We start from the raw sequence: 26,143 nt of genomic DNA on the forward strand, positions 1-26,143 counted from the left end.
GTTCATGGCTCATGAGATTGTATGTATGGGATGAGCAACTGTGATGTGTGGGTGGGAGGCGGCCCGAGTTACAAGTCTGTACTGGGCCCGAAAAAATTATGCTTGGGCCCTGAGTGTAATGAATTATCAGTCTTCTCACTGAACAGACTGTTCCCCTTAAAGGGAAAATCCTCCACTTTAGATGGGACTTCCCTGCGGAATCCAAAGGACTGAATCTACGACACTTTACACATGACAATAGCCATCAGTTGGGAGGCTGTGTTTGCTGAATTAATTGATGCTTGGAGGAATGATCTGGTAATCCAGTGAGTACTTGGAACTCGGCTCTATCCTACTGCAGGAGCTTGTTAGTAAATGCTGTGAACTTGGAACAATTCACAAAATCGTATTTAGACATTAATGCCTGGCAATTTGCTATGCAAAACTGCAGGCTGGTTGAAGTAAAAACTTTTCTCCCAAATAGGTTCAAAGGTTTAGCTTCCTTATCAGAAGAGGAGGGTCTTGGTTGATGTTGCCTGTGTCTTTCAGTGACTGCTTGGACTACGAAGGAGTTGGGAGCAAGGTGTGTGAATAAAAATGCTGCTCCCTAGACTGGTACAAAGTATTTCTTTTCTGTCCTCTTTGGAGTGGGAGAACATGTGGCTGGAGTATGTCAGACCACCTTGGCGGGTTCTAAAATGGCATCATTAATGGGGAGTGCCACCAACTTGGTAGGCCCCATGTCCTGCAGAATGTTGAGGGGTTTGAGGGGGAACCTGGAGTGCATCAGCAACCCTCTTTCAGAGACCCTGGAATTCTGGAGCACAAGGAAGAGAAGGATGCAGGCGCAGACTAACAGAAACGGCTAGCAAATATCTTTTGGTCTCAGGCAGATGTGCACCCCACAGTGGAATACACATAAATGAGATTAGCGCATTTTGTGCATTTACCAAGCCAAATTTTGCTCATGGAGGTGCATGCACATTTTTTTCCCCCAGTGGGAGCAGCACGTGTGCACTCCAAGACAGAATTTGGTTCAGTCTCTGAATGCCCACCCCCATCAAACACAGAGTATGAGATTTTGGCTTCTGAGCAAAACCAAAAATGTACCTGGAATACAATTTTCTAGGTAATAATGTATGCACCATTTGACCTGAAAGTTCAAAGTGCATTCAGTCACTTCAGCGATCGATAATCTCAAAGCACTGAATTAAGAGAAACAAATCAATTACCAGTTTTCAACTGTGGATTTTCAGTTGTTAGAGCAGTTTGGGGTTTGAACGAAATCTGGTATGTTTCATTTGGAACTGAAAGTCAAAACATCAGAATTTATTAAATGTCCATCATGTCTTCTTAAAATCAGATTCAAGACATTAAATTAAAGGAGAACAAGGATTAAAACTATTTGTGTAGTCCAGAAGGTTCAGTGCTGGAAACCTGGCTGGAAACCTGGCTCAAAATCATGCTTTAATTGAAAATAAAATCTTTGAAATGATGAGGATACAAAGCATTAATAAGACAGGCAAAAGAAGATTAGGGGGTCAGGGTAGTGCTTTGCAGATGACAGTCCAGCCTTGTGCATGAGATATGTGTTCCTAGAAAGAACGGCAAACAAAGTGACTGGAAAATCAGAAGCAGTATTATGCATGAGTCCTGTAGCACGACCAACAGGCAAACAAAAGGGAGATAAATGTGGAAAGTTTAGCTGTTGATAAAAGAATAATTTCAGTCATCTTCCAAAAGTAGGAGGGGAAAGGTAATGAGAAAAATTGGCAAAAAATTCTCATTATCCAAACCCATCAATAACATGAACTGTTATAAGGTTAACTGATCTCAGGTGCATTATTTTTGGAGCAGCAGGAAATAAAATATCAATGACACTTGGGATAGAGGCAAAGATCAGCTTAGTAGTATGAGGAGTCAGGATCAAGGACCACGCTTTTCATTTACAAGATAAAATAGCATTCTAACTAAACAATTGCCAATTACAGAAAGTCCATTTTCCAAATATTCAGTTTAAACAAGTCACAATTAGAAGAAAAATGTTTTGCCTATTTGTTGTATATTTTAAATTTCTTCACCATCCTGTTCTCGCATGCACACTTCTTTGTAGTTGTGCTAACACTTCTGTCCATTGATGCAACCACTGATAGCTCCAGTCACCTGATTCTTCCCATGAGAGTGACCTGGCTACTTATATAAAGTCTCTCAAAATCATCCTTCAAAAAGTTATCCTTCTCTTTTATTAACTCTCTGTTTCAATATTTGTGTGTGTGGTACACAAAGAAATGTACAATTCTCTAAAGAACAGGGTTATTGATTACATTCTCTCAGTGCTGGAGGATTGACAAAAAGGAAATGTTTAAAAAGGTCATCCTCAACTACAGAGTCTGCCTCAAGAGCAAATACAACTGACAAGCCAAAGACTAGGGGGTGAGGGCCATCACTGTGGAAAAATGTAAAACTCTTTCTCCTGTCATTGCTCACCCTAAAAGTCTGCCTAATTTCATAATCCAACTAAAATTGAACATTTGGAAGATTCCAAAAGTATATGGATAACTTTCCACCATTTTTGTGCACAAATACACGTTAGGGTAGTGGCCAGTGGTGAAGAACCAGGCATCTGCTCCCTTATAATAGTGCATCCATATCATGTAATGCACTATTACACTAGTATCTGAGTCACCACTAGTTTTTCATCTCTCTTATCATTACTACTAATGAAGATTATCTTTTCTTAAGGCAAATATAGATCTACAAAGTGCACCTTTTGCCTAGAACAAAGTCATCTAGAAATTACCTGTCACTGGACCAGATTCTTCCCTCAGTTAGATGGATGTAAATCTAAAGAAACCCACTGAAGTCCATGACATTATTCTAAGTTTGCACCTGTTTAACAGAGCAAGTCTGTAATCTCTGCAAGTTCCAGAGAGGAACAGTTGTGTAAAGTCTTGTGAGCTTCAGAATACTATGCAAGCCTCATCTCTTTTTGGGCAGGCCTGAGCTTGGTTAGTGTCACCGGACTTCTTTGGAGTAGGATTCCGAAACCTGAGTTCAGAGGATAGTTGAAAAGGTGAGGAAAGTCTTACCAATTCATGGTTCCCCTTATACAATACATTCCATAAAATACTACAGTGATGGCCACTATAGAAATGCATATATATCAAAGACACATCAAGTGGTTCTATATTGAAAAAAAGCAACCCATGGATATTACTTAAATTCAACATGAAACAACCATTAACAAATGACTGACTTGTCACCTGCTTTCCACAAAGAGAGATTCAAGTCACGCTAGCCCTTTCAGTGTCCTCTTCTTTTACAATTCACTATTGTGTGCTCAGCTGAATAAAATCATCTTAACATCTTTCAAGATACCATGTTTGTCATATCAAGGCAGAGGTTCTCAAACTCGGTGACGGGACTCCCGGGGGATGGGAGGGAGGACACAGAATGTATTTTGGGGAGGCATGAGAAGTTTTAGGGGGGGAAAAACCTTACTGCGCACATTTCACATCCATAGCAATGAATAACTAGCAAAGCTGATTCCTCCAGACATAAGAGGTCCTCAGATGGCGCTGTGCATTTTGAGGGATTTCTGTCACTGAGCCAGATTGTTGGCTCTGTTTGAATCAATGTCTTTCTGTTTTTAATATTTAGTGAGAGTTGCACATTGATTTTTGTTTTAAATCGGTATATGTAATTGTGTGGCATGCGGATGGGTATAAACTACCACAGACACAAAGAAGGGAGGCATGATCAAATAATTTTGAGAAACACTGCATCAAGGCACTAACCAACATCAAGATGTGTGGCTAAGGTAGTGCCACAATAGCATTTTTAAAGATGGCAAACCTCTGTACTGAATTACAGAAATAACGCAATTACCAGGTTTAGTCTGCGGTACTTCTGGCCTGACAGATGTTTTGGGTTTGGATGGAATGAGTTGTGTTTCTTTTGGAGCTGAAAGAAAGGAGCAGGATTATTATTGTGTTCTTCAGGAATCATAGTCCAATGCCATGTTTAGCCAACAGAAAGTATAAGCCTGCAATAAAGACAATAACAATTCCAAGGTTTTCTGGAAGCTGAAATAAAATGACTGCTCAAAAGGAGGAATGACTTGTAACAGTGATCAAAGTGGCCAAAATTCTTATACTTTGAGAAAATGGGATAACTAAGTTTTGACAGTTAGATAAGAAATAAAAGGTTAATGGGTGCTTCCGAGCAGGTTTGTTTCTAAGCCAGAGCTGTGAACCTTCTATGGCAAAGGATGTGCATAAATGTAGAAGGAGAAAGAAAGAGAATGAAATGTTGCAGCACAAAATAACTTTCTAGAGCATGTTTTCTAGAAAAGTTTTCTTTGGTGAAAAGGGAAAAATACCAATATAACTCCAGTAAGGAAACGTCTTTACCTGTTGTTGCCTTTGTCTGTCTAGAGGTGACAGAAGGTTTTGTTATGAGTGACTGTGGAGATGTTTGATGTATTGCTGTTGGGAAAAAATGGAAAGAATCTTAGATAAAATAAATAGCTAAAATAAAAAATAGTTGAGGAACTTCAGCTTTGCACACAAGATAAAACAAAAAATTGCAGTGGAAATAGGTAGCATTTGGGTTATTCAAAGCAATAACCTGACCCCTCACAAAAAGCTCAATTTACAAGTCACAGAATAACACACGAAACTGTACTGACTGTTAACAGAAATAAATTGACTGAGATCTTCCTTGTAACTTCTTGCTTTATATTTGTGCTACACAAGCAGTGGTGCGAGAAATATCAAAATATCCATTTTAAAATTGGTTTTGTTCTAATACAATACTACTACTAAGTTCTTATATAGCACTTTTAATTGGGTAAATCTCAAAGCACTTTATAAAGGAGGTTATTATAATTATCCCCATTTTACAGGTGGGAATAGTGAGAGACAGAAAAGAGAAGTAACTAGAAAGTAATTAGAAAGGATTGCATGGATGCAGCCATCCAAACTTTTTTTTTTAAACAGGGACTCTTCCAGCACTGAAACAATGATTGTTCATCATTTGCCAGTCCTTGTAAATCTTTTGGAAGAGAATAATTGTAGAAGGGATTCAGACTGTCCTTTTCAGTACTATAAATCTGTCAGCTCTAAACTATTTGGTTTTCATATGCAGAGGTGTACATTTTGCCAACATTTACCCCAGTGCAACACAACTGATTACAGCTTCATAGGAATAACTGAGGAGAAATTGGCTCAGATGTTTCCGAAAAGCACAACAACTGAGGTTTGACTAAATGAATGATTAAACCTCAACATGTAGAATTACAAAAATAACTCAATTACCAGATTTGGTCTGTGGTGTTCCTGGTTTGATGGATGTTATTTTAGTAGGAATTACTTGTTTTTCACCAGAAGCTGAAATAAAGAAAAAACAAAACAAAACAGAAAATCTGGATTATAATTGCCAGATTCTTTAAGGAAACACTTTGTAATTGTAGCCTACAAGGAAATATGCGTCCGATAGCCAGTGAGGCAACTTATGCAAGAGCAATGTTGAACATCAGTTAGTATGAATGCCCAAAAAAGAAGAAAAAAATTATGCTGCATTTTGTTTCAATGGTAATTGCTATGGATGCAGTGGGTGGCATTCCCAGTGTCAGGAGAATATCCAGCTTTGGATGAAACAAAGGAGAAAGTTGTTGACAAAAATACAGAGCACATGATAAAATAAAGGACCTGCTCAAGCTAACCTGACAAAAGATAATTTGTTTAGACACTATTGGTCAAATTCTCCTGTATGTGAATGCCTGAGGACAGAATTTGTCACTGTTATTTTCCCATTAGTCCCCCACACCAGACTGGATTTATGGATCAGCTGCCCTAATCCAGCATGTAAAGCTACTCAGTTATAAATTGTTCTCCATATCTTTCAGCTGAGAACCCTTGCCATGCAGCATATCCTCAACTGAAAAAAGTTTATTAGGAATATGCTTAGTATATATGGCTAATTTTTTTTTTTTGGTGGTGGTGGTGGTGGTGGTGGTCTTTGATATCCATATTGGTGTGAAAGACTTGGAAAACTAATGGACAAAAACTAGCATATCCTCACAATAGGCCAATTCACTACAGTGTGGACATTTGGGTGTCAAAAGAAATTCAAATAAAGAATGCGATAAACCCAGTTGCTGAAGAACCTTTTTGCCCCATGTGTGGGATCTCAAGTAGCTTAACATACATACAATGATATCTGGAGATGTAGACAGCTCACAAGTGACTACTAATGCATACATCAAGTACTGACTCTCTTGCTCTTTCAGACCACAAATAGGACATTGTTTTAGTAAAATATTCATGTAATAGAAAGAGTTTTAATTTCTGAAGCTACTCAAAAATAGTATAAACCAGGTATATAACAAAGTAGAAATTAATATCTACTGAGATGGAGAAGAAGTGGCACCAATTTAATTTTTGAAATGTTGGCCAAGACCTATCTACGAAGCTGAGGCCAGATGACTTAGATCATTGATTAAAATAATTGGAGTGATACCAGTGATGCTGGAACAATTCGTATAGTGGGGGTGCTGAGAGCCATTGAACCAAACTGTAATCCCTGTAGATAACAGAAACCACTTCAAGACAAGGGGTGCAGCAGCACCCCTAGTTTCGGCACTTATGAGCGATGCACTCTGTAATTAATACACCCTGCTCTCAGAAACATCCATCTTCTCATTACAACTGAGAGATTTTTTTCAGTGTAAATTTTATTTCTGCCCACAAGCCCAAATAAAGAGCCTAGTTTAATTCAGAAACTCTCCTACCGGGGCATGAACATTTAAAGTTTGGAATCAAAATTGTGTGGTTTATGTTCCACCCAACCTTCTCCTGGAGAGGGCTGACTGGGAGCTAGTTAAGGTGATTGGAGAGATGTGTTTGAGAGCCGCTTTTTTGAAGTTGGGAAGAAATTGTAGGTGGTCCATTTTGATTTTTGCATGGTCTATGATGGTGGTTGGAGTCCTACAGTTTTCTTTCAATTGTTTTATATAAATTGTGTGAAGAGCTCAAAACCAAGCATAGGTGCAGAAAACTCATTTCAATAATTACACTACCTTTTTAATAATGTCTTGAAGAGTTAAATTTATGAGACAGTGAAGGGTGTTACATATTTGGATATCAGTTTCTGTACATCTGATACTACATTTCCAGCAACACTTGCCTGTTCTATGAGTAAAGTCTCTTCTTACTGGAAAAGATAAGAAATCTCAACAAATTAGGTAATCTCCCTGATCTAAAGATCTAGCAATGAAAGGAGACTTTGAGTGAAATACTCTAGATGATATCCTTATTAAAAGAGTTGGGTAAAATCAGTTAAAAAAATGTGTCAGGAACACGTGTGAGACTTTTTTTTTGCAAATTTGCTCCACATTTTGCAATCACTAGATTTCAGTTTTAAAATCTAAGCAAGTTTAAAATTGCCTGAGAAAAGGCAACAAGCCACTTTCCTGAAATATCTCACATGAAAAGACAATTTGAACATAAAAATTCATGCTTGTGAGCTTTTTAAAAGAAGCTACAGGAAGATAACCATCTAGCTTTCAGCCCACTACTTACCCAACTTGACCATGTGGTTTTTATGAGGTCCCAACACCCTCTAGCCTCTATTTAAAAAATGTGATTTTTTTTAGAAAGTTGTTCTATAGTTACTGCAAATTTCCAGATAATGAAAAGTATTTTCTATAAAATATTGAAAAATTTAGAAATGTTATTAAATTGTTCCACTTCACTCAAAAACAGGAAAACTTCATTAAAGAAAACCCTTCAGGTAAACGTTGTTTTATTTCACCAAATTCTACTCATTAAAATATCTGTTGAGATATTGGAAGCATTTTTCCCTGAGTCTCATGAGCAAAATAATCAATAATTTTCCTATTCCGTTCCCAAGGTCTTCCTGAGTAGCTGGAAATGGTGTTGAAGAGATTTACGTTGAAAGCAGGGGTTAGCCGGATATGGAGTCCGAGCAGTAAAAGAGCCACCCTTTTTTCCCCACTGTAGAACTGAGAAGAGAGACAAGGAACACAGTGACTAGCAGGATGATCTCATGGAAGGATAACGCTTCCAGATTTGTCTACTATATTACAGAACTGATAAAAAAAACTTGTGAGGCTACATTGCATGTTTTGAACATTTAAATGTTTTCTCATAAAAAATTCATACTGTGTGAAGAAAAAGATTCTCCAAAGTATGCAGCCACCTGAAATTTGTTTCTAATTATGCTAGGTGATGAGATAAGGGGAATATAGGCTAAGAGGCCGGTTGCCTCAAGACGGCCTTGGAAATTTGAGATTTCTATTAAAATGGATCCATTTTAATAGACGGCAAGACAGGAAAGGTGATCTTATCAAACTAGACAGGGATAAAAAAATCAAAAACCAAGGAGCTCGTGCGCAAACCAGTTCTAGGAAGTTCAGTGAAAAGGAAAATGGTAACTCAGAGTTACTAACTGTCTGGTTTCCAGAGTTGAGCTTGAAGTAATGGGAAGCCCAAGACACAGTCAGATTGGAAGGGCTTGTGTACATGGTTTAGTAAAGTGCATTAGAAAGGTGTGATTTGTACAGGGCTCTAATGTGCTCTACTGTAACTGTCCCATTTAGACCATGCTGGCTAGAATGAGAAGATATGTACTTTGTGTTAACAGTTTTGTTTCAAAGGAGCCGACTACAGATGAATGGAAAGGACTTGTCCACACGGAGATTTAGTGCATGGCAAGTTGGGATGTGCATCTACAGCGCGCTGGCCTGCCACACACTAAGTCACCAAGTGGATCCTGGTATCACTCACCATAGTGCATGCACCATAGAACCTTTAGAGTTGGCAGCAGAGTCCATGTGACCAGTTAGCGCGTAGCAGGCTACTGCGCTGTCGATTTACATCCCAACTTGTCTGACACTCAGTCTCTGTGTGGACAAGCCCAAAAGCACTGTATTCTGGGAGGACATCTGAGAGGCAAGTCAAACATCTGAAAAATCTCATAAAAGATCCTAGAAAGTACACCTGACCCAGCTAGATCAGACTGTGCAGTGATCAAAGAGCAATTCAAGTATGTGGACTTTCCAAAAGAAAGACAGCAGAGTGTTTGACTGCTATTTTTCCAGAGACAAACAAAACTGAAGCAGGATTCATTATTTCCATTTGTTATGAACTCAAAAGTTCAGACTGGGCTGCAGAGTGCTGCTGCTGCATGATAGATCTGTGCATGTGAAGAACAGCAAACAATGTTGTATGCTCAGGGCCGAAGGAAAAGCATGCATCTAGAAGCAGAGGAAAGTTTGATGATTACATTTAATAGCATAAAATGAGCTGCTTCTGGGAATTTCTTCTCTGATGAGAATGAAAAAACCCCCCAACAAAATGACTACCTATTGAATAAATATTATTACCCAATGTTCCCTTTGCTCGTTCAAGAGAGTGAGGAGTTGAAGCAGTGACTGGTTCTTGGAGGGATGGAATGACTCCTGCTGGAAAAAATGTAGATAAATCCTTAGAGAGATGTAGGGAATCAATGAAGCTACACAATTTATACCAGATGAGGATCTGGCCTGAGATGTTTTAAAATAGCAGCAAGCATTTGCAATCAGAGACTTACAAGATATAAGTAGTTGCTCTTTCAGGCTTTATTTAAAAGAGAGTTTTGAGAGTTTTTTTTTTTTTTTAAGGGAAAAACATTTAAACACACTGGCACTATATTCTACACTCAAATATGCTCTTTCTCGTTTATATGAAAATTCTCTGTAGTAGGCTCTCTTTATCAATACACTATGTGTGTATAAAGTAGAGATAGACTGATCTCAGCAGCAAAATTCAGATCTAGATCCAGACTTTCCTGAAGGCTGAAAAGCAATTCGATCCAGTGTTTTGATTCAGGGCCCTCTTAGTACAAATCAATCACACTGTGCACAAAGATGAAATAGGAGAACTCTTAACAGTGCCTGGACAATAAAATATATATTAATTTTCCCACGGTATCGTTAATAACAGACTTAGCTTTGCAATGGTTGTTATAACAGTTTCTGAGTATGTATTATTAAAACCAGAGGTGACCAACATTTTCCACACAAAGGTTTTCCAACCAAAAATTATGGTGTTGTCAAAACTGAAATTTTTTCATAGTAAAATGTTAATTATGTTTTAAAATTTTGGTTTTCCTGCAGAGAATTTCCATGAAAAATTTTCATTTTGACTTCAAATGTAATTTTGTTTTGGTTTTGTGATTTAAAAAAACAAAAATGGAACAATTTATGTCAATATGTCAATTTTCATTTCATTTGACCTAAAATGTTTTAGATTTTTTAATACCAAAAAACAAAGTGCCATTTTAAGTCAAAACAAAACACATTTTTCTTTCTTTTTGAAATGTTGATTAAAAAAATTCATTTCAAATTGTTCAAACCTTGTCATGGGAAAATTGAAATTTTTCAATAGACAAATTTTGAAAAAAAGATTTTTCATTTGAAATTTCTCTGAAGAAAAATTCTGGTTTTTCAATTAGCTCTCCTTAAAACCCACGTGGGAGCATACAGGAGTCTACTGAGAGAGAAGGATGAATGATGACGGTGGAAAGTTTTTGTTCTACAGCAAAGCATCAGAGTGAAATTTACGTATCCGCACAGTGTTAGGGTTTCTCATATTGATTACATTTCTACACTCTGAGAAAGTGAGGACCAGCCTTCAAACCTTATCAATAGGATTTCTCATGCTTTATCTATCTTAGACGTTACTAAAACGCCTCCAATCTGTAATGGTTTTATGAAAAGTTTTTTCTTTTAAATTTTACTCCTCAGCACAAGGTCTGCCTTTTGTACATCGACCAGAGTATTTTGGGTCTTACTGTAATATAAATAATACATTACATACACAAAACTATGTTAGAAGAATGTTATTTAAGTTGTAAAGTTAGGAAATGCCAGATTCATGATTCCCTGTGCAACCTAATTCCTGCCCCTTTGTTTGTCCATCCTGGGCTCTAAATTGGGCAGGGGTCCTATGGAACAAACAGTGATCATATAATTAAAGATAGAAGTATCATAATAAATGCACATGGGGGGCAGAATTAAAGATTCATGGATAAGCATAAATCTGGCTTTTCCTAACCTTTGGTTGCTTGACTTTGCAAGTTAAATAACATTCTTTTAATGTATTTTTGTATGTAATTTCCTAATTTTTTTTCCCAAGAGGTAAAAACAAATTTTATTACATACAACTGTGACAGTGCCATCAGCAGCAGGATTTGAACCCTGAACTTTCAGCATGGATTTCTATCATCTGAACTACAGGACTAACTTAGTTAGCTGGCATCCAGGGAAGGCTGTTACCCCCGAGAGGGTGGAATGTGTCTCAGGCACCATATGCTGGTTCCAGGGGTGGTTGAAGGTAGCCTGGCCCAACTTTCTCTGTTTCCTTCCCTCCCCCATCCTGTCCAGGAGTTGGGGCAGCTTTTGCCCTATGTGGTATTCCAAATTGGAGGGATATAAAGGGCAATGGGCACTGGTGCCGGGCCTAAGGTGTGTGGTGAGCTTCGCTCAGTTCTCTCTCTATAGAGATACATACCCCACTGCTATAGCTGTTCTGGCAGGCCCCAGATGTTCCCAAAGCACTGTGCTCTGTTGCTAGTGCTCTGGTGGTGGTGTAAATCTGACACATCGAATTAGTTGATTATTTAGTTATTGTTTCAGCATGCTGCCAAAATTTTCCTGAGGAATGCAACCGGCCAAAGAGAAATGGTTTTTAATGGTTTACACCTCAGCTGAACCTGGAAGGACTTTGATGAGACAAAGAAAAGCTACTTCCCTAGTTTAAGGCCTTTTCTCTGCCAAATTCCAGGCATCCTGCAAACAATGGAAGTGTGAGAGCTTCTTAAATATAAATTACAAGAATCTTTTATAATGGAATGTGTTAGGCAACTTAAATATAGATGTTGCTACCAGTTCTCCATGTAACATATTAAGGTCCCTATATTACCGCAAAGACAATTGTTTTCAACAGACTCAATACTTAACTGTAGAGAAATGGAGACTTCAATGATAAAATGTTAGTAGCATTTCTGCTGTTACCATAATTTTTTTGCCAACAGTCCATTGCAGAAGAGTTGCTAAAAATGTGAACCTAAGCATAATGAAATGCAAAATAATTTACCAGGTTTGGTGGGTGGCACATCTGGACTGGGTGATGTTTTAAGTTTGGAAGGAACCCACTGAGTTTCTTTTGGAACTGAAAAAAAGAACTTCTTATAAATATTTAAGTTCTCCAGGAATAAAAGTCTACCATCAGGCGTAAAGCCACAGGCATTGCATGCCTTCTGTCTGCAATGGGGAAACAAAATGTTTATGGGGGTAGTGAAGAAGGCTGAAAGTCATATGTGCACAGGACTTTAAAGAGAAATGGTAACCTGGGATATGAAAGCATTTGAAAAATGGTCAAGCAAGCAAGGGATAGACTTCCTTGTCCTGTTTGGAGCTAAATTGAACAAGGATTATGAGAAGAATTTAGTAACACAGACAGACATGGCTGCGTGCAGGATGACTCAGATCTTTCCATTTGTGTTTCAGAGTGGATAGCTGCAGTGCCCTAGGTACCTCTCTTCATGGTATGCATGCTTAACTCCTGTAGAGATCAATGAAATGAGAAAGTACATGAGATTGAACGGAAGTGAGATTTTACTGTAAAGAAAATAGACAGCATAGGAATCTCCAGTTCCAAACAACATAGGTACCTAAGAACACAAAGCAGAATAAAGTTTAATGATAAAGAAAAATGATTAAAGTCCAGTGATGAGAAGGAAAAAGACAAATGACCATCCCCTATAAGGTAACATCTTTACCTATTGTTGCCTTTGGTTGTTCAACTGAAAATGTAGTAAGTGGCACAACTGCATAAAAACCAAAAAAACACACACAAGATTAATCATAAGAATAATTGAAGGATAGAATAATTCTGAGACTGATCCATGCCTTTTCAATATTAATACACAATAAGTTCCCTTTTAGTTATCGGTAGATGTTTAATTAACTCTCATTAACTCTAAAAAGCAGGCCAAGTCATGGATTGAGCACAGGTAAGATTAGCAGGGGCTCAATTGTAGATCAGTACCTTTTAGGATTAGGATAAATCTTTATATTAGATATTTTAAGATTCAAATTCTGCCCTCAAATGCATGCTTGAACACAGGTGAGAGTCTTCCATATAGACATTCAGCATCAATGTGCGTTGTTCTCATATATGAAGGCATACATTGCTCCTTAAAGTTTTGTCTCTTTTTCCCTGGACAACTTTTTGAATCACCTTTCTCTTTAAAGCTTCTCAAATTTCCCTCAGAACACTCTTGTATTTGAAACAAAAGCTTTTGTATAAAATTAACACTGCTGATTTTTGTTTAGTAACAGCTAAAAAATATCACTCAAATGTGAACAGTGAAACAAAAATAGCTGTGACGGAAAACAAATTTATTTAGTGTTACTAAGTTAGTGTGAAGTGGGTTTTTTTGGATTTTGCTTCTGGCAGTGGCGGTGAGGTTGAACAACTTTCCACATAAAAATACTACCACCGAAAATACCAACCACATGGCAGAAGTATAGCAGTAGGAAGGATTTGCAGTCACTTTGGCTTTTGAGCAGCAGTGGTAGGTAGCTTCTATGAAAGCCAAAATAATTGGCTATCTTAGAGTCAGTTGACGGCAGTATATTGGAGGGTGGTGTTCTGTAAGCTGTGAATCCAGTTATAGCAAGGATTAATTGTTAGCTGTGTGCCTGGTATTGTACTAGTTTTTGAAGGATCCATAAAGGAAAATATAAAGATAAACAATGATTCACAAAAGAAGCCTTAAACCTGGTGCATTGGCCCTCTACATTCACCTTGTGAAAGGGAAATCACTGGGTGTCAAAGAGATGCCATAGCAGCTCTATGTCACCTCTTCCTTTGGACCATGGGCAACTAGGCATAAATTAGAGAAGCCTGATGAAAGTACAGGCTAAATCCATCTTTGCCGCTCCCTTCCCCACCGCAAATCCTCAGCTGGAATACAGAACCTCTATTTCCCAAACAGCTGGAGTACTGTTGTTCATTTTCCATTGTACTTATTTAATTTTATTCAATAGCTTGGATAAGTACTTTTATGAATAATATTGATTTTTAATGTGCATTGATTTATTGTGAGACTTTCTAAAGCTCACAGTCATCTAATTACACAAAATAATGAAATAATTCACTGAGAAAAAATATTAGTGAGACAAGGTGGACGAGGTAATATCTTTTATTGGACCAACTTTTGTTGGTGGGAGACACAAGCTTTGGAGCTTACACAAAGCTGTTCTTCAGGTCTGGGAAAGGTATTCAGAGTGTCACAGCTAAATACAAGGCAGAACAGATTGTTTAGCATCAGCAATTACATATTCTAAGGGACCATTCAAGGTGAAGTGGCCCATTAACACCTCTCCAGTCATAGGACAAAAAAGGGGGATAGTACGTTACAGATTGTTGTAGTGTCTTTATTTAGACCATGACTTTTAGGCCATGTCTACACTAGTACTTATGTTGGCAAAACTTTTGTCACTCAGGGGTGTGAAAAAAAACACAACCCTGAGTGACATACTCCAACAAAACTTAAGTGCATGTTGGCACAAGAGCGTCTCCCGCCAACATACCTACCGCCGCTCATTGAGCTGGTTTTATCATGGCAACAGGAGACTTCTCTCCCATCGGCATAATGCAACTACATGTGCACTCTTACAGAGGCACAGCTATATTGGTACAGCGGTGCCGTTGTAAGCTTGGAAGTGTAGACATGGCCTAAGTGTCTAGCAAAGTTATGAATTTAAGTTCCAAGGCTTGTCTTTTGAAGGTGTTATGCAGGTTTCTTTTGAGGATGGGGACTGACAGGTCAGATACAGAGGGATCATTTTGTGAAAACTGTTTGCCTGTGGGAGTTATGGTGTTTTTATCTTATGTTTCTGTGCAAGTTCATTCAAGAACAGCGTGATTATCTGGTTTCACCCACATAGTTCTGTGATGTTCCCCTAGTGCAATCTGGACTGATGAATCGCTGTGTCACCCCAACCCTGGAACCCATCTTACTCTGCTTTGCTGTGAGAACTCCCACTCCTGGGTGGTTCACGCACAGCCTTCAGCAAGCAAGTTGCCCCCAACTCAGTGAGTGAGTGCTTCTAGACAGCCAATACCCACAGTCCCAGATGCAACCCTAAGAACTTCTATCTTACAATATTCAGTGCTGCTCACTGAACACTGCAAGCTCATATGTTTGTCAATTTAACAAAGAAATTGATATGCAACAGGCTTGTTACTTAAAATGGCGTCTCCAAAACACCTTAAATCAAATGCACTGCTCTAGGTAAAATAAACAAACATATTTATTAACTACAGAAGAATTTTAGGTGAGTATAAGTCAGCGGCAAGTAAGTCGTTTTTGATCAAGAGAAAACAAAAAGCAAAACACATTCTAAACTAAGCTTAACACTTTTAGCAACCTTTCAAACTCAGATGATTCTCACCACTGGCTGGCTGACTTCCTTTCAGCCAAGTTCCCCTCTTTGGTCAACACTTCAGTTGCTTGTAGATGGAGGTGGAAGAGAGAGAGAGTAGCAAAATGACTCTCCTTTTTAAATGTTCCTTTCCCTCCTCCCCCCACCCCATTAGGGTCAGGTGACAAACAGTGTCCATGTATGGTTCCAGCCATGTCCTGAGTCAGTGAGCATTACCTTCCCATGATTCCAAGCTGCCCCAGAGAAGGGGGTGGCTCACTTGAGATGATCCCCTCTGGATGCCCAGGCCAGTTCTTCGTTCCTGGAATGCTGAGCTGGGCTTGTTCTATACACGCCTTAATGAGGTGCAAATTGCTCCTCTACTCCCGGAGAGTTTTGCCTGGATCTGTTTCAAGCTATGAGGACACATCTTTGGGAATACTACATAGTGGAGCCTCATAACTATACACATGACATTGCAACAGACATATTACTATAAAAATAATGCTTAGTATGTCATGAGCATTCTTGCATAACATACTTTGCATTAAATAGTACCCAATTACACTATAGGGGTGATCATGGGAGATGCAGGGTGTCACAAGTTGTTTTTGGGACATTTAGCGCACTGACTGAGGTACACCACATGTTGTGATAGGCATGTGTAGGATCCCTGGATCTTGAAGTACTGTTGTTCGAATTAATGAGCAATGTAGCAGTGGAGACATGTCTGCAGGTTTTGTATCTGTTGTTATGGCAGTGTCTGGATTTTCTCCTCGGAGCATATTCTGTTATCTTTGCTCCCCAATATGCTAAACTCTTAATGGGCTACATTGAGGAAGAATTTCTGGACAAATGCACCACAAAAACAATTATATACCCAAGATACATCGACAATATTTTCATACTCTGGACAGATTACTTAAACTCCCTCATGGGTTTCCCTCACAACAACATAGATCATCCAGCCATCAAATTCTCTCTTGAACGCTCTTGTACCAGCATCAAATTTCTGGATACCACGATCAGCTTCAGCAATGAAATGCTACAGATAGCTATATACAAGAAACCCAGCAATAACACAGATGAAGTAATCATCCCAAGCACAGCCAGAAGTGTATTATGTAGAACCAGGCACTCAGATATCACAGAATATGCTCCAAGGAGAAAGTCCAGGATACACACCTAAACACATTTAATACCGCTTTCACCAAGCAAGGACACTGCACCAGAGAAGTAGATTTCATCATGGAATGGGCCATCTAAATACCCCAAGAGAACCTACTTCAATGTGTCCTCCAATACCCTCCAACTGCACACCCTTAGTTGTCACCTGCCACTACACACTGGAACCCATACGGGGTATCATGAAAAAGTTACAACCCCCTACTCGATGGGGACCTCATCCTGAAAGAAATCATTCCTGAACTCCTTCTTCTGGCCCTCAAACAACTCCCCAGCGTCTCCAAGCTCGTCATCAGAAGCAAGCTCCTCACAGACCAGGACATACCAATTCAAAGCAGCACCAAACCCTGCCATAACAACAGATACAAAACCTGCAAACATATCTTCACTGCTACGATGATCACTACTTTCCACAACACCTTTCAAGATTCAGGGGTCCTACACATGCCTATCACAACGTGTGGTGTACCTCATCCCAGTGCATTAAATGAACTAAATGCCCCAATAACAATTGTGTGTGTGAAACTAGACTCAAACTAGATCTCAAATGAACTTTCAGAGAAAAATGATAAAAGACAAAAACACCGTATCACCCATGGCCAAACACTCTTCACAAACGATCATTATATATCTGACCTCTCAGTGGAGAAGTGTGAACAGGCCACTTCACCTTGAATGGTCCCTTATAATGTATGTTAACTATTTATGCTAAACAATCTGTTCCACCTTGTATATAGCTGTGACACTGAGTACAGTTCCCAGACCTAAAGAAGAGCTCTGTGTAGCTCAAAAGTTCGTATCTTTCACCAACAGAAGTTGGTTCAATAAAAGATATAACTTCACCCCCTTGTCTCTCTAATATGCTGGGACCAACACAGCTACAACACTGAGAAAAAAGATCTCATTGTCCTCTGAGTCAGTTCCATTTCAAGAAGTCTGTCAGTTTTATTCACACCTAAAGTGAATCAGTGGAAAGTCTAACTTTGGGGGAGACCATCTGTGCTCTGTTCTTCCAGATAGGAAATGTAACTTTGATTTTCATTTATATGAAGAGGTAGTTTCACTTTACTCAAAAAACATGGAGTTTCTTGCCTCTTTGAGAAGACAGTAAGTCTTGGAATTTAATTCATTGATATGTTCCCTAAAGTATTTTAGGAAATTAAAGTGTATGTAAACATTTTCATAACGTTACTGATAAAAAATGAAAATGGTCATTAAATCTCTGTAGTTTTCATCTGTAGGTGTAAAATGTGAGATAGCAGATGCTCGTGAGCTGAGGACAGAGAAGTAGAAACTTGCTGTGTTACTATGATAATATGTTAATTAAAAAAAAATTCAGTCCATTGAAGTACAATTGCTAAAAATAAAACCTTGAAATTAAGAAATATAGAACAATTATAAAATTACCAGTTTTTGTCTGTGGTACATCTGGGCTGGGTGATATTTTAGGTTTAGATGGGACACGTCGATTCTCTTTCATAGCTAAAAGGAGGCACAGAGTTATACATTAAATCAGGTGCCCTGCCAGGGAGCTGGGGAGGCTTTCATTTAGATTTTCCCAGTGGAAAATTGAAATTTCTGTCAGAAAATCATTCCAAAAGAAAATTCCTGACCAACTCTAATAATGACTGATAGCACTGATTAGAGAAGAGGTCAAAGATTGAAGTGACCCATGCCTGCTCTGCAGATTGTGCAGTGCAAACACACCCTTGTTCCTCCCACCCTCAGCTGTCCCACCAGAGCTCTTGTGCAGCTGAAGATTCAGGGCTTGGCTAGCTGGGGTAATGTGCACTACGGCAGGGAGGGGATTTCTAAAGCACTCTAACGTGTTGTGCATTAAGTGGTTTATGTAGACCCTAAAGGTTCCCTAGCGTGCTATAACATATATTAAACCATAACATCTATTTATGCACACCAGCAGGGTCTACACGGACCAATTAATGTGAAACACATTAGTGCGCTTTAGAAATCACACCCCTGGAAGTGCGCATTGCCATACCTTGTAGACAAGATCTCAGTCTCCACATTTTCCTCTTGGTACTGCCCTCATATGTTGTATTTTCTGAGAATCTTGCCCTGTTCACCCAGCCTTGCATAAAAATATCGCCAGACAAGCAAAAGAAACGGCAAAGATGGGGACCTTCACCATTCACTTTCAGGTGGGAAGGTGATATACAAGAGCAAAGTGGAGAGTTTTTTGGTACCTTTGTCTTTTGATACTAAATAAACAAATCCCTTGAAACTACAGACAGCAGAGAGTAGATAAACAATCTCTCTCCCAGCCTATGGAAATTAAGACAAAGGTCTTTTGTTGCATAAGGACACACACCAAAAAACCCCCAATGATTAAAATGTGGTAAAAACGATAAATGCCGGTATATTTCATTAATGTGAGTACATATCAGGTGTACACATATTAATGACGACAGCTGTAGAATGGCATTGTTATACTAATACACTTCTGCCATTGCTGCAAATAGCTCTGTGTGTGCATGCCAATAATTCATTGTAAAAGAATTGCAAAATCATAAGCATCACTACACTGAAATACAAAATTAATATGCACTTACCAGCTTTGGTTGGTGGCACATCTGAGATGGATGATGTTTTAGGTTTGGAAGGCACATGCCGCGTCTCTATAGGAGCTGAAAGAAAACAACGGGGTTATATATTGTTAAAACTTTCCCAAGAATTACAGTCCGACACCAGGCACAACACCAGCCTGTAGACATTGTCATGGATAACCTCAAAACTTGCAATGGGGATATAAAAATGTGTGTGAGATTAATGGACAAATAAAAGTCAAATGGTGCAAAGAAGTTTGAAGAGAAGAGGAAACGGGCATTCACAGGAATAAAAATGTGGCCACATTTGGAGGGGCACTTTCTGTGTCTCCCCGTGGCCAGAGGAACTGGCTCTCCACACCCCTAACTCTCCCCCCATGGCCCTGCAGCCGGTGGAGCTGGCTCTCCCTTCCCTGCCCCTGTGCGTGACCCTGGGACCAAAGGAGTTGGCTTTCCCACCTCCTCCGTGGCTCCATGGAGCTGGCTCGTTCCCCTTCTAACCGCCATGGCCCCAGGGCTGGTGGAGCTGGCTCTCCCCCCGGGGCCCTGGGGCCAGAGGAGCATCATCTCCTGCCCTAGTTTGGGGCCAGAGAAGCTTACTCTCCCCCCACCCCCGGCCCCAGAGGAGTTCTGTATCACTTCCAATTGGGGAGGCCTGTGTCCCTGCTTGCCCCCGCTTCTGTAGGCCCCTGGGAAGAAACATTGTGTGGGAAAGCATCACCTAAGCAGGGATTAAATTCCTAGTTCTGTTGGAACGCAGCATTAAAAACAGCAGGACAGGTAGTTTCAAATAGAAAAAGACATGATGCAGGATGATGGAGCTACTTGAAGGTGAGTTAGACTGATTCACTGCCTTATGTCAAACAGATAAAAGTGCCCCAGGCCTCTTCACTACCTCAGGCTCACTTAGGTCATTTATTTTTGAGAGTTTAAATGTGATATTAAATTGTGCACAGAACTTTTACAGATTGTCTACATAGGGATGAATTTCATCCAGTGAGACTATACTGCCATGAAGAAAACAAAGAAAGTGGCTAAGAGCCTTGAGTGTCAAAACATAAGCATGAAGACAAGGAAAGGTGAAAAATGACAACAGGTGATCATGTGAAGCAATTTTAGAAAGTCAGTATCTCTAATCTTGACCGTTGTGTTGAGAAGGAAAATCAAATATCACCATCATATAAGGAAATGACGACTTTGGTTGTTCAATTCTAAATGTAATTGTCACATGTGCTGCATTGAACTGATAAAAAATTAAAACAAACGCAAAAATTTATGGGAATCATTAAATTAAAATTTTTCTTGCCTTATTTGTGAGAAGTATTTTTTAAAAACAGAGATAACTATAGTGAATCTTAATTAGATCTCACTTGTAGCGTAGTAAGGGCTCAGTTCTACCTTTGGTGTGCATATGCAGCTAGACCAGTGATACTCAGACTGAGGCTCTTGAGCAACAAGTGGCTCTTTAATGTGTCTTCTGCGCCTCTGTGCAGCACATGATATTAAAACACTGTGTGATTTAATTATTAACCAATCTACGTTATTAACCAATCAGGATGCTTTTACTATGTTATCAACCAATTAAGTTATCAACTTGCACTAAGTTAATAACTTATTTGCTGTGGGATACACACACACACACGCACAGAAAATACATACATACACACAAACTAAATATTTCCCTTATCCTACTGTTTAAATAGGAATATATGGTACTATAGTAAATGAATTTGGCTCGTGAACCACTGAGGTCTGAGCATCACTGAACTACATAGCATATAACAAACATTTAATAAAGTGATATCTCCAGGGCCCTGTGGAAAAACCACACATCTTGCTGTGCATCCTTGCATTCCATTCCAATCAACTACTCACGGTAGAACTGGGCTGCCTTCTCTATGTACTTTGAAGTAGGGAACACTAAGACATTAAACATGAAACATTTAATCTCTGTATACCTTAGATACATTAACAGCAAGGGAGGTTTATTTATATATGTCAAGGGTGGCCAAACTTACTGACCCGCTCCTTTCCTCCCTCACTCCGAGACCCTCCTCCCCACTGGGCAGAATCCTCTAGCCCCACTACCCTGCAGCAGGGCAGAAGGTTCGAGCTCCCTACCCCAGTCTGGTAGGTGGAGAATTGGGGAGGGCATAGGGTGCTCTGCATTCCGCACTTTAACTATAAAAGAGTCACATGCAGCTCATAAGCCACCATTTGCCACCCCTGATATAGGTTGATATGTACCATTCCTTAAAAGACATAGACAAACCCTTCCCCAACACAGGGTCAGAGCATAAAGATTACACAAAACCAGCCTTCAGCAGCACTATTCTTTCCCAGGGGGACAGGAAGAGGTGGGAAGGATGTAGGACCATGTCCTCGACTATCTTTGCAATGACTAGCAGAGGTGGCTCAGACCACGAGAGGAACACATAATGAATCTACTTAAGGCATGATATAGTGGCTAAGACTACTTTTCCATGCCTCCTTGAGGCTCAATGCCTTATGGAGTTTCCACGGGGACAGTGCATCTCAGAACGATCTCCCAACACAAGGCAATACCTACAACACAATCCAGGTCCTAAATATACATCTGGAGTCTTTGTAGCCAACCCCAATACGTGGCTTTTTAGAATTATCTTTGTGTGTTGGCGTCTTCAAGTTTGGATTATGAACCTTGTAAATAACATTACAGGAAGTACCATGACGTCCATGATAATAAAACTCTCTGAGCTACGTAACAAAAGCTCTGTACGGAATCAGCTGGGAAGGACAATTTGAAGTAAGAACAATGAATCCAAAGTTACCCTGGCTGAAAAAGAAGGAAAACTTATTAGCCTCATCTTTAGGAAACATCGTAAAATCTGCCTCTTTGACAAAGCCATTCCACCAAGATATTCAGCACTGACACTTTCATCTTACCCATCCTCCCATCCCACAAAACACCTCCAAACAAAAAAAAAAATCAAAGCACGAACTAACAAAATGAATAACTCCAAAAATGGAGAAGACCGAGACTCCATGAAGTTCACCAAAGCCTTTCTGTTGCTAATCAATTGTATGTAGAATGTGCTCAGATATTACAGTAATGGATAACAGTTTAAAACCCTAAGATAGTAAGCTAAATCTACCTAGGAGGTTTCACAATTGCACAGAGTGTAAATTGGATGGCAAGAGATGGTGCTTCCACATGAAACCAGTTATAATATGGGAATATGTCTTTTAAGAAATGGTACAAGGTATACATCAAGATAAATAAAATACAGCAGGGTTGATAAAATACACACCTCTGTAGGAGATAGAAAACACTGATGTATTTACCAGGTTTGGTTTGTGGCACATCTGGGCTTGGTGATGTTTTAGGTCTGAAAGGAACACGTCGTGCCTCTTTTGGAGCTGAAATAAAAAACCTGATTATTAAAATCATTAGCCAGGAATATGAGCCTGACATCATGTACATGTGAACATAGACATAACTTGGCTGAGGGCCCCACTGGAGAAACAGAAATACCTATGTGAGTAATGGAGAAGAATGAAAGTCAGGTGTACAAAGGAACTTAAAAAAAAAGGTTGTTTTGTTGGACAGCATGTGCATTGAGATCAACTAAGCAATGGGTGGGATTACTTGCTGAGTTTGAGCCCAGAAAATAAACCCGAGGGACATTAGAGAAATTGCAAACACAAACAAACATGGCTGCAGAAAGATGAAGCTACTTCTAGATACTCTAGAGAGCAAACAACTTAACTGAAACTACATGTCTTTAAAGGAAAATATACAAGGTGGATATGAAAATGACAGGTATCTAGAAAAAGAAGATAAATGTTTAATCATGAAAAGTGAGGAGATGAGCCCATTGAGCAAGAACCTGCCATGCCTACATCTCTAATGAGAAGGAAAAACAAATATGACCATCCCCATATGTAACATCATTACCTAATGGTGTCTTTGGTTGTTCAGTTCTAAATGTAATTGCTTCCAGGACTGTATCAAACACAAATAAAACATAAAATTAATAATGAAAATCAAAATAGAAGAGAATAATTCTATTTAAAGACAACTTTATGTCTAAATAACTATGCTTTCAATTATCTGACAGCAATTAGTCAATAATTCAAGAGCCATTATGCTCTAACAAATCTAAACAGCTGAAGACAGAACCTAGCCCTTAAATATGGGCTAATTTTTCTTAGGCATCTCTTTTTATGGTCTTTACAAAGAAAGATGGCTTAAATTTCTCTCACTTATGTTCCTGGAAATTGGACCCTGAAGTATAAAGCTCTTCCCTGTCAAGTGTCTTTCACATGAAATTTGTATATAAAATTGGTATTCAAAAGCCTCTTACTTGTGGGTACCATATTATTAAAAGCTGTGATTATTTGTGCAAAGTGCAGTACAAACATCAAAGGCCACACATAAGTTTTACCCTTGTTCCAGTATTCATTTAATGTAAAACAAACTTTTTATTTTTTTATTACATGGACATCCAACCAATAGTATTCTATCTACTCCACAGAAATGCAAAGGCATAAAAGAAGTGGCTTCCTGCATCCCACTGAAACTGCTCTTTATGTGTGGTATTCAAAAAGGTTAAATATCAAACATTTTCTTGAGGTCTGCAGGCTATCCCAAGAAAATCAGAAAACAATGCTGAAACTGACAGATGTCAGTTAAGAAATAACTTTTGGTATCTTATTGATATTTGTAGAAATTATGATAAATTAATAACTGAAAATTATTATAAAAATGCATATGAAGGATAATATAAATGTCTCAGTTTTGTGATGGTCATTAATACAGCATTTTTCGGTATCAGTTGAGTATGATAGACTGACCAAAGAATAATGGTAAAATGGCCACGGGAAAAATATACCATTAAAACTTATGTATGTAATTTATTAAGAGTTTTGTTTTAACTTAGAGTTTTCAGCCAGCCTTCTGCAAAAAGCTGCAATGATTTTAAAAATCACTTGGTAGCAAGAGTTATATTTTTCATACCAGGAGATCATGTCTAATTGACTATTGTTTTTGAGAGTGGTAACGTAGTACAAAAAAAATCTATCCAAACATCTGGGTAGGCACTTTGACTTAAGTGGTCATTAGTACGTCATCCACATTTACCACAGAATAGTGTCAACAGAAAATTACTAGTGTAACAAAATAGAGTGATATTCTGGATACCACAATGTAGTAACCTTGACTTTTTTTTTAAACTACCTCTATTGAAATCAAGTTAATCGATTGTCTATATAAATCCTGCATACAGTGTCTTGGAATACTGAATGGTAGTGTATCGATATTGTGAATCCAGTTAAACAAATACTAGTTATATGTTTGGTAATTGCCTAGTTCTTAAGGAAAGAGTAATAAAAAGACATACAATAATGGTACATACAAGAGAAGCTATGCAACATCTTTTCTGAAAGTGCAAAGCAGAGTCTGAAGAAATATATAAATACATGTCTCACACAACACTAATGCATTTTTAAAATTTGACTTTAATACTGAGTCAAATTTTGTTCTTAATTACACTACCGTAAATTAGGAATAACGCAACTCTAATTCTTATCTATGCATCTAAGCATGATGTATTATTATTATGCTACTGCATGATAATAAAAAGCTACTCAATTTCTGCTATTGCAGTAAATGTCCAACAAACAAAACACCCAACTCATTGCAGCAGATTTGCACCTTGTCACCATGATGTTGAGTGGGTTTCAAATTACTTAGTTAATTAAACAGCTGCTTAGAGATGAACTTCAATAGGACACAGAAAATAATTTACCAGGTTTCGTCTTTGGCACATGAGGTTTGGGTGATGCTTTCGGTCTCAAAGGAACACGTTGTGTTTCTTTTGGAGCTGAAAGAGAGAACCTGGATTATAAATTACTAAATTACCCAGAAATCAAAGTCTAATACTTGGTGTAACACACAGATATGGAACATCTCAAGCCTGCAATGGAGAAACAAAATTCTTATACAGGTAACAGGGAAGACAAAGTCAGGTGTACAAAGGAGTTTAAAGAAAAATATGGCGTTATGAGTGCATCTAGATTGGTCTAAGCAGGAAAATGGAATTCCTGATCATTTTGGAGCCCATCTTAAAAATAAGTTGAAGAATAAGTTGCAAGCGTAGACTGACATGAGTATGATAAAGATGTTTCAGAACTGACAGCCTTATTGCTTTAAAAAGGAGATAATGCACCTCTGAAGTAAACAAAATTCCTAAAAAGTCTCCAGTGCTAAATGACAGAGAGGAATTTTAATGAAAGAAATTAGTGATGTGAGATGACAACTACAATGTGGTTTTCTGTGAAGAGGATGAAAAAACAAACATGACTGGTCACTAAACAAGTTTCTTTACCTATTGTTGACCTTGGTGGTTCAATTTTAAGTGTAAAAGGTTCCAGGACTGCATCAGAAACAAAACAACAGAAAAAGCATGAGGATCTAAGCATGGAGCACCCTTTCAAATGATCAAAGCTACTTCCTAGGTAAGCAATAAATAAAAGATTATGCTAATCCGGTCTCTGCTAATGCCGTGGATTATCAAATTACCCTTGGATATCTTATTCCGATTTTTAGAAATTGTGATCAATTAACTTTGAAGACACCACTATAATAAAGAAATTTCATGAACTGATTCAAACTCTCAATTTTGAGATAGTAAAATTAAAGAATCATGGAAGTTAGAGATAGAAGAGATCTAAGAGATCATCCATTTCATATCCCAGCTAACATAGAACTCTTCCTTTCAGTGCATTATCCAGTCTAGTTTTCAAAATTCCAAGCAATTGTGCTTCCACCACTTTCTTTGGTAAACTATTCTATCATCTAATATATTTCACTTTCAACAAGCTTTTCCTGATATGCACCCTAAATTTTCCCTTTCTCTTTTTTTGCCTGCAGCTG

At 38.5% G+C, this 26,143-nt stretch overlaps 1 protein-coding gene across 1 annotated transcript in view; it reads right to left on the bottom strand.

Annotated features, from left to right (window-relative positions):
• The window catches only part of ABI3BP (ABI family member 3 binding protein), a 252,722-nt gene that overhangs the window by 74,260 nt on the left and 152,319 nt on the right, over positions 1-26,143 (bottom strand). The window contains exons 27-38 of the mRNA XM_067546154.1: positions 25,596-25,643; positions 25,017-25,091; positions 23,165-23,212; positions 22,552-22,626; positions 19,234-19,308; positions 18,071-18,145; positions 12,141-12,215; positions 9,389-9,466; positions 5,298-5,369; positions 4,392-4,466; positions 3,868-3,942; positions 1,212-1,286 (exon numbers count right to left, since the gene is read on the bottom strand). Of these exons, the coding sequence (XP_067402255.1) occupies positions 1,212-1,286; positions 3,868-3,942; positions 4,392-4,466; positions 5,298-5,369; positions 9,389-9,466; positions 12,141-12,215; positions 18,071-18,145; positions 19,234-19,308; positions 22,552-22,626; positions 23,165-23,212; positions 25,017-25,091; positions 25,596-25,643 (846 nt within the window). The remainder of the gene's footprint in view (positions 1-1,211; positions 1,287-3,867; positions 3,943-4,391; positions 4,467-5,297; positions 5,370-9,388; positions 9,467-12,140; positions 12,216-18,070; positions 18,146-19,233; positions 19,309-22,551; positions 22,627-23,164; positions 23,213-25,016; positions 25,092-25,595; positions 25,644-26,143) is intronic.

The sequence above is a fragment of the Emydura macquarii genome, unplaced genomic scaffold, assembly GCF_026122565.2.
Source record: "Emydura macquarii macquarii isolate MOO-44397 ecotype Brisbane River unplaced genomic scaffold, CSIRO-AGI_Emac_v2 contig_1119, whole genome shotgun sequence".
Lineage (NCBI taxonomy): Eukaryota > Metazoa > Chordata > Testudines > Chelidae > Emydura > Emydura macquarii.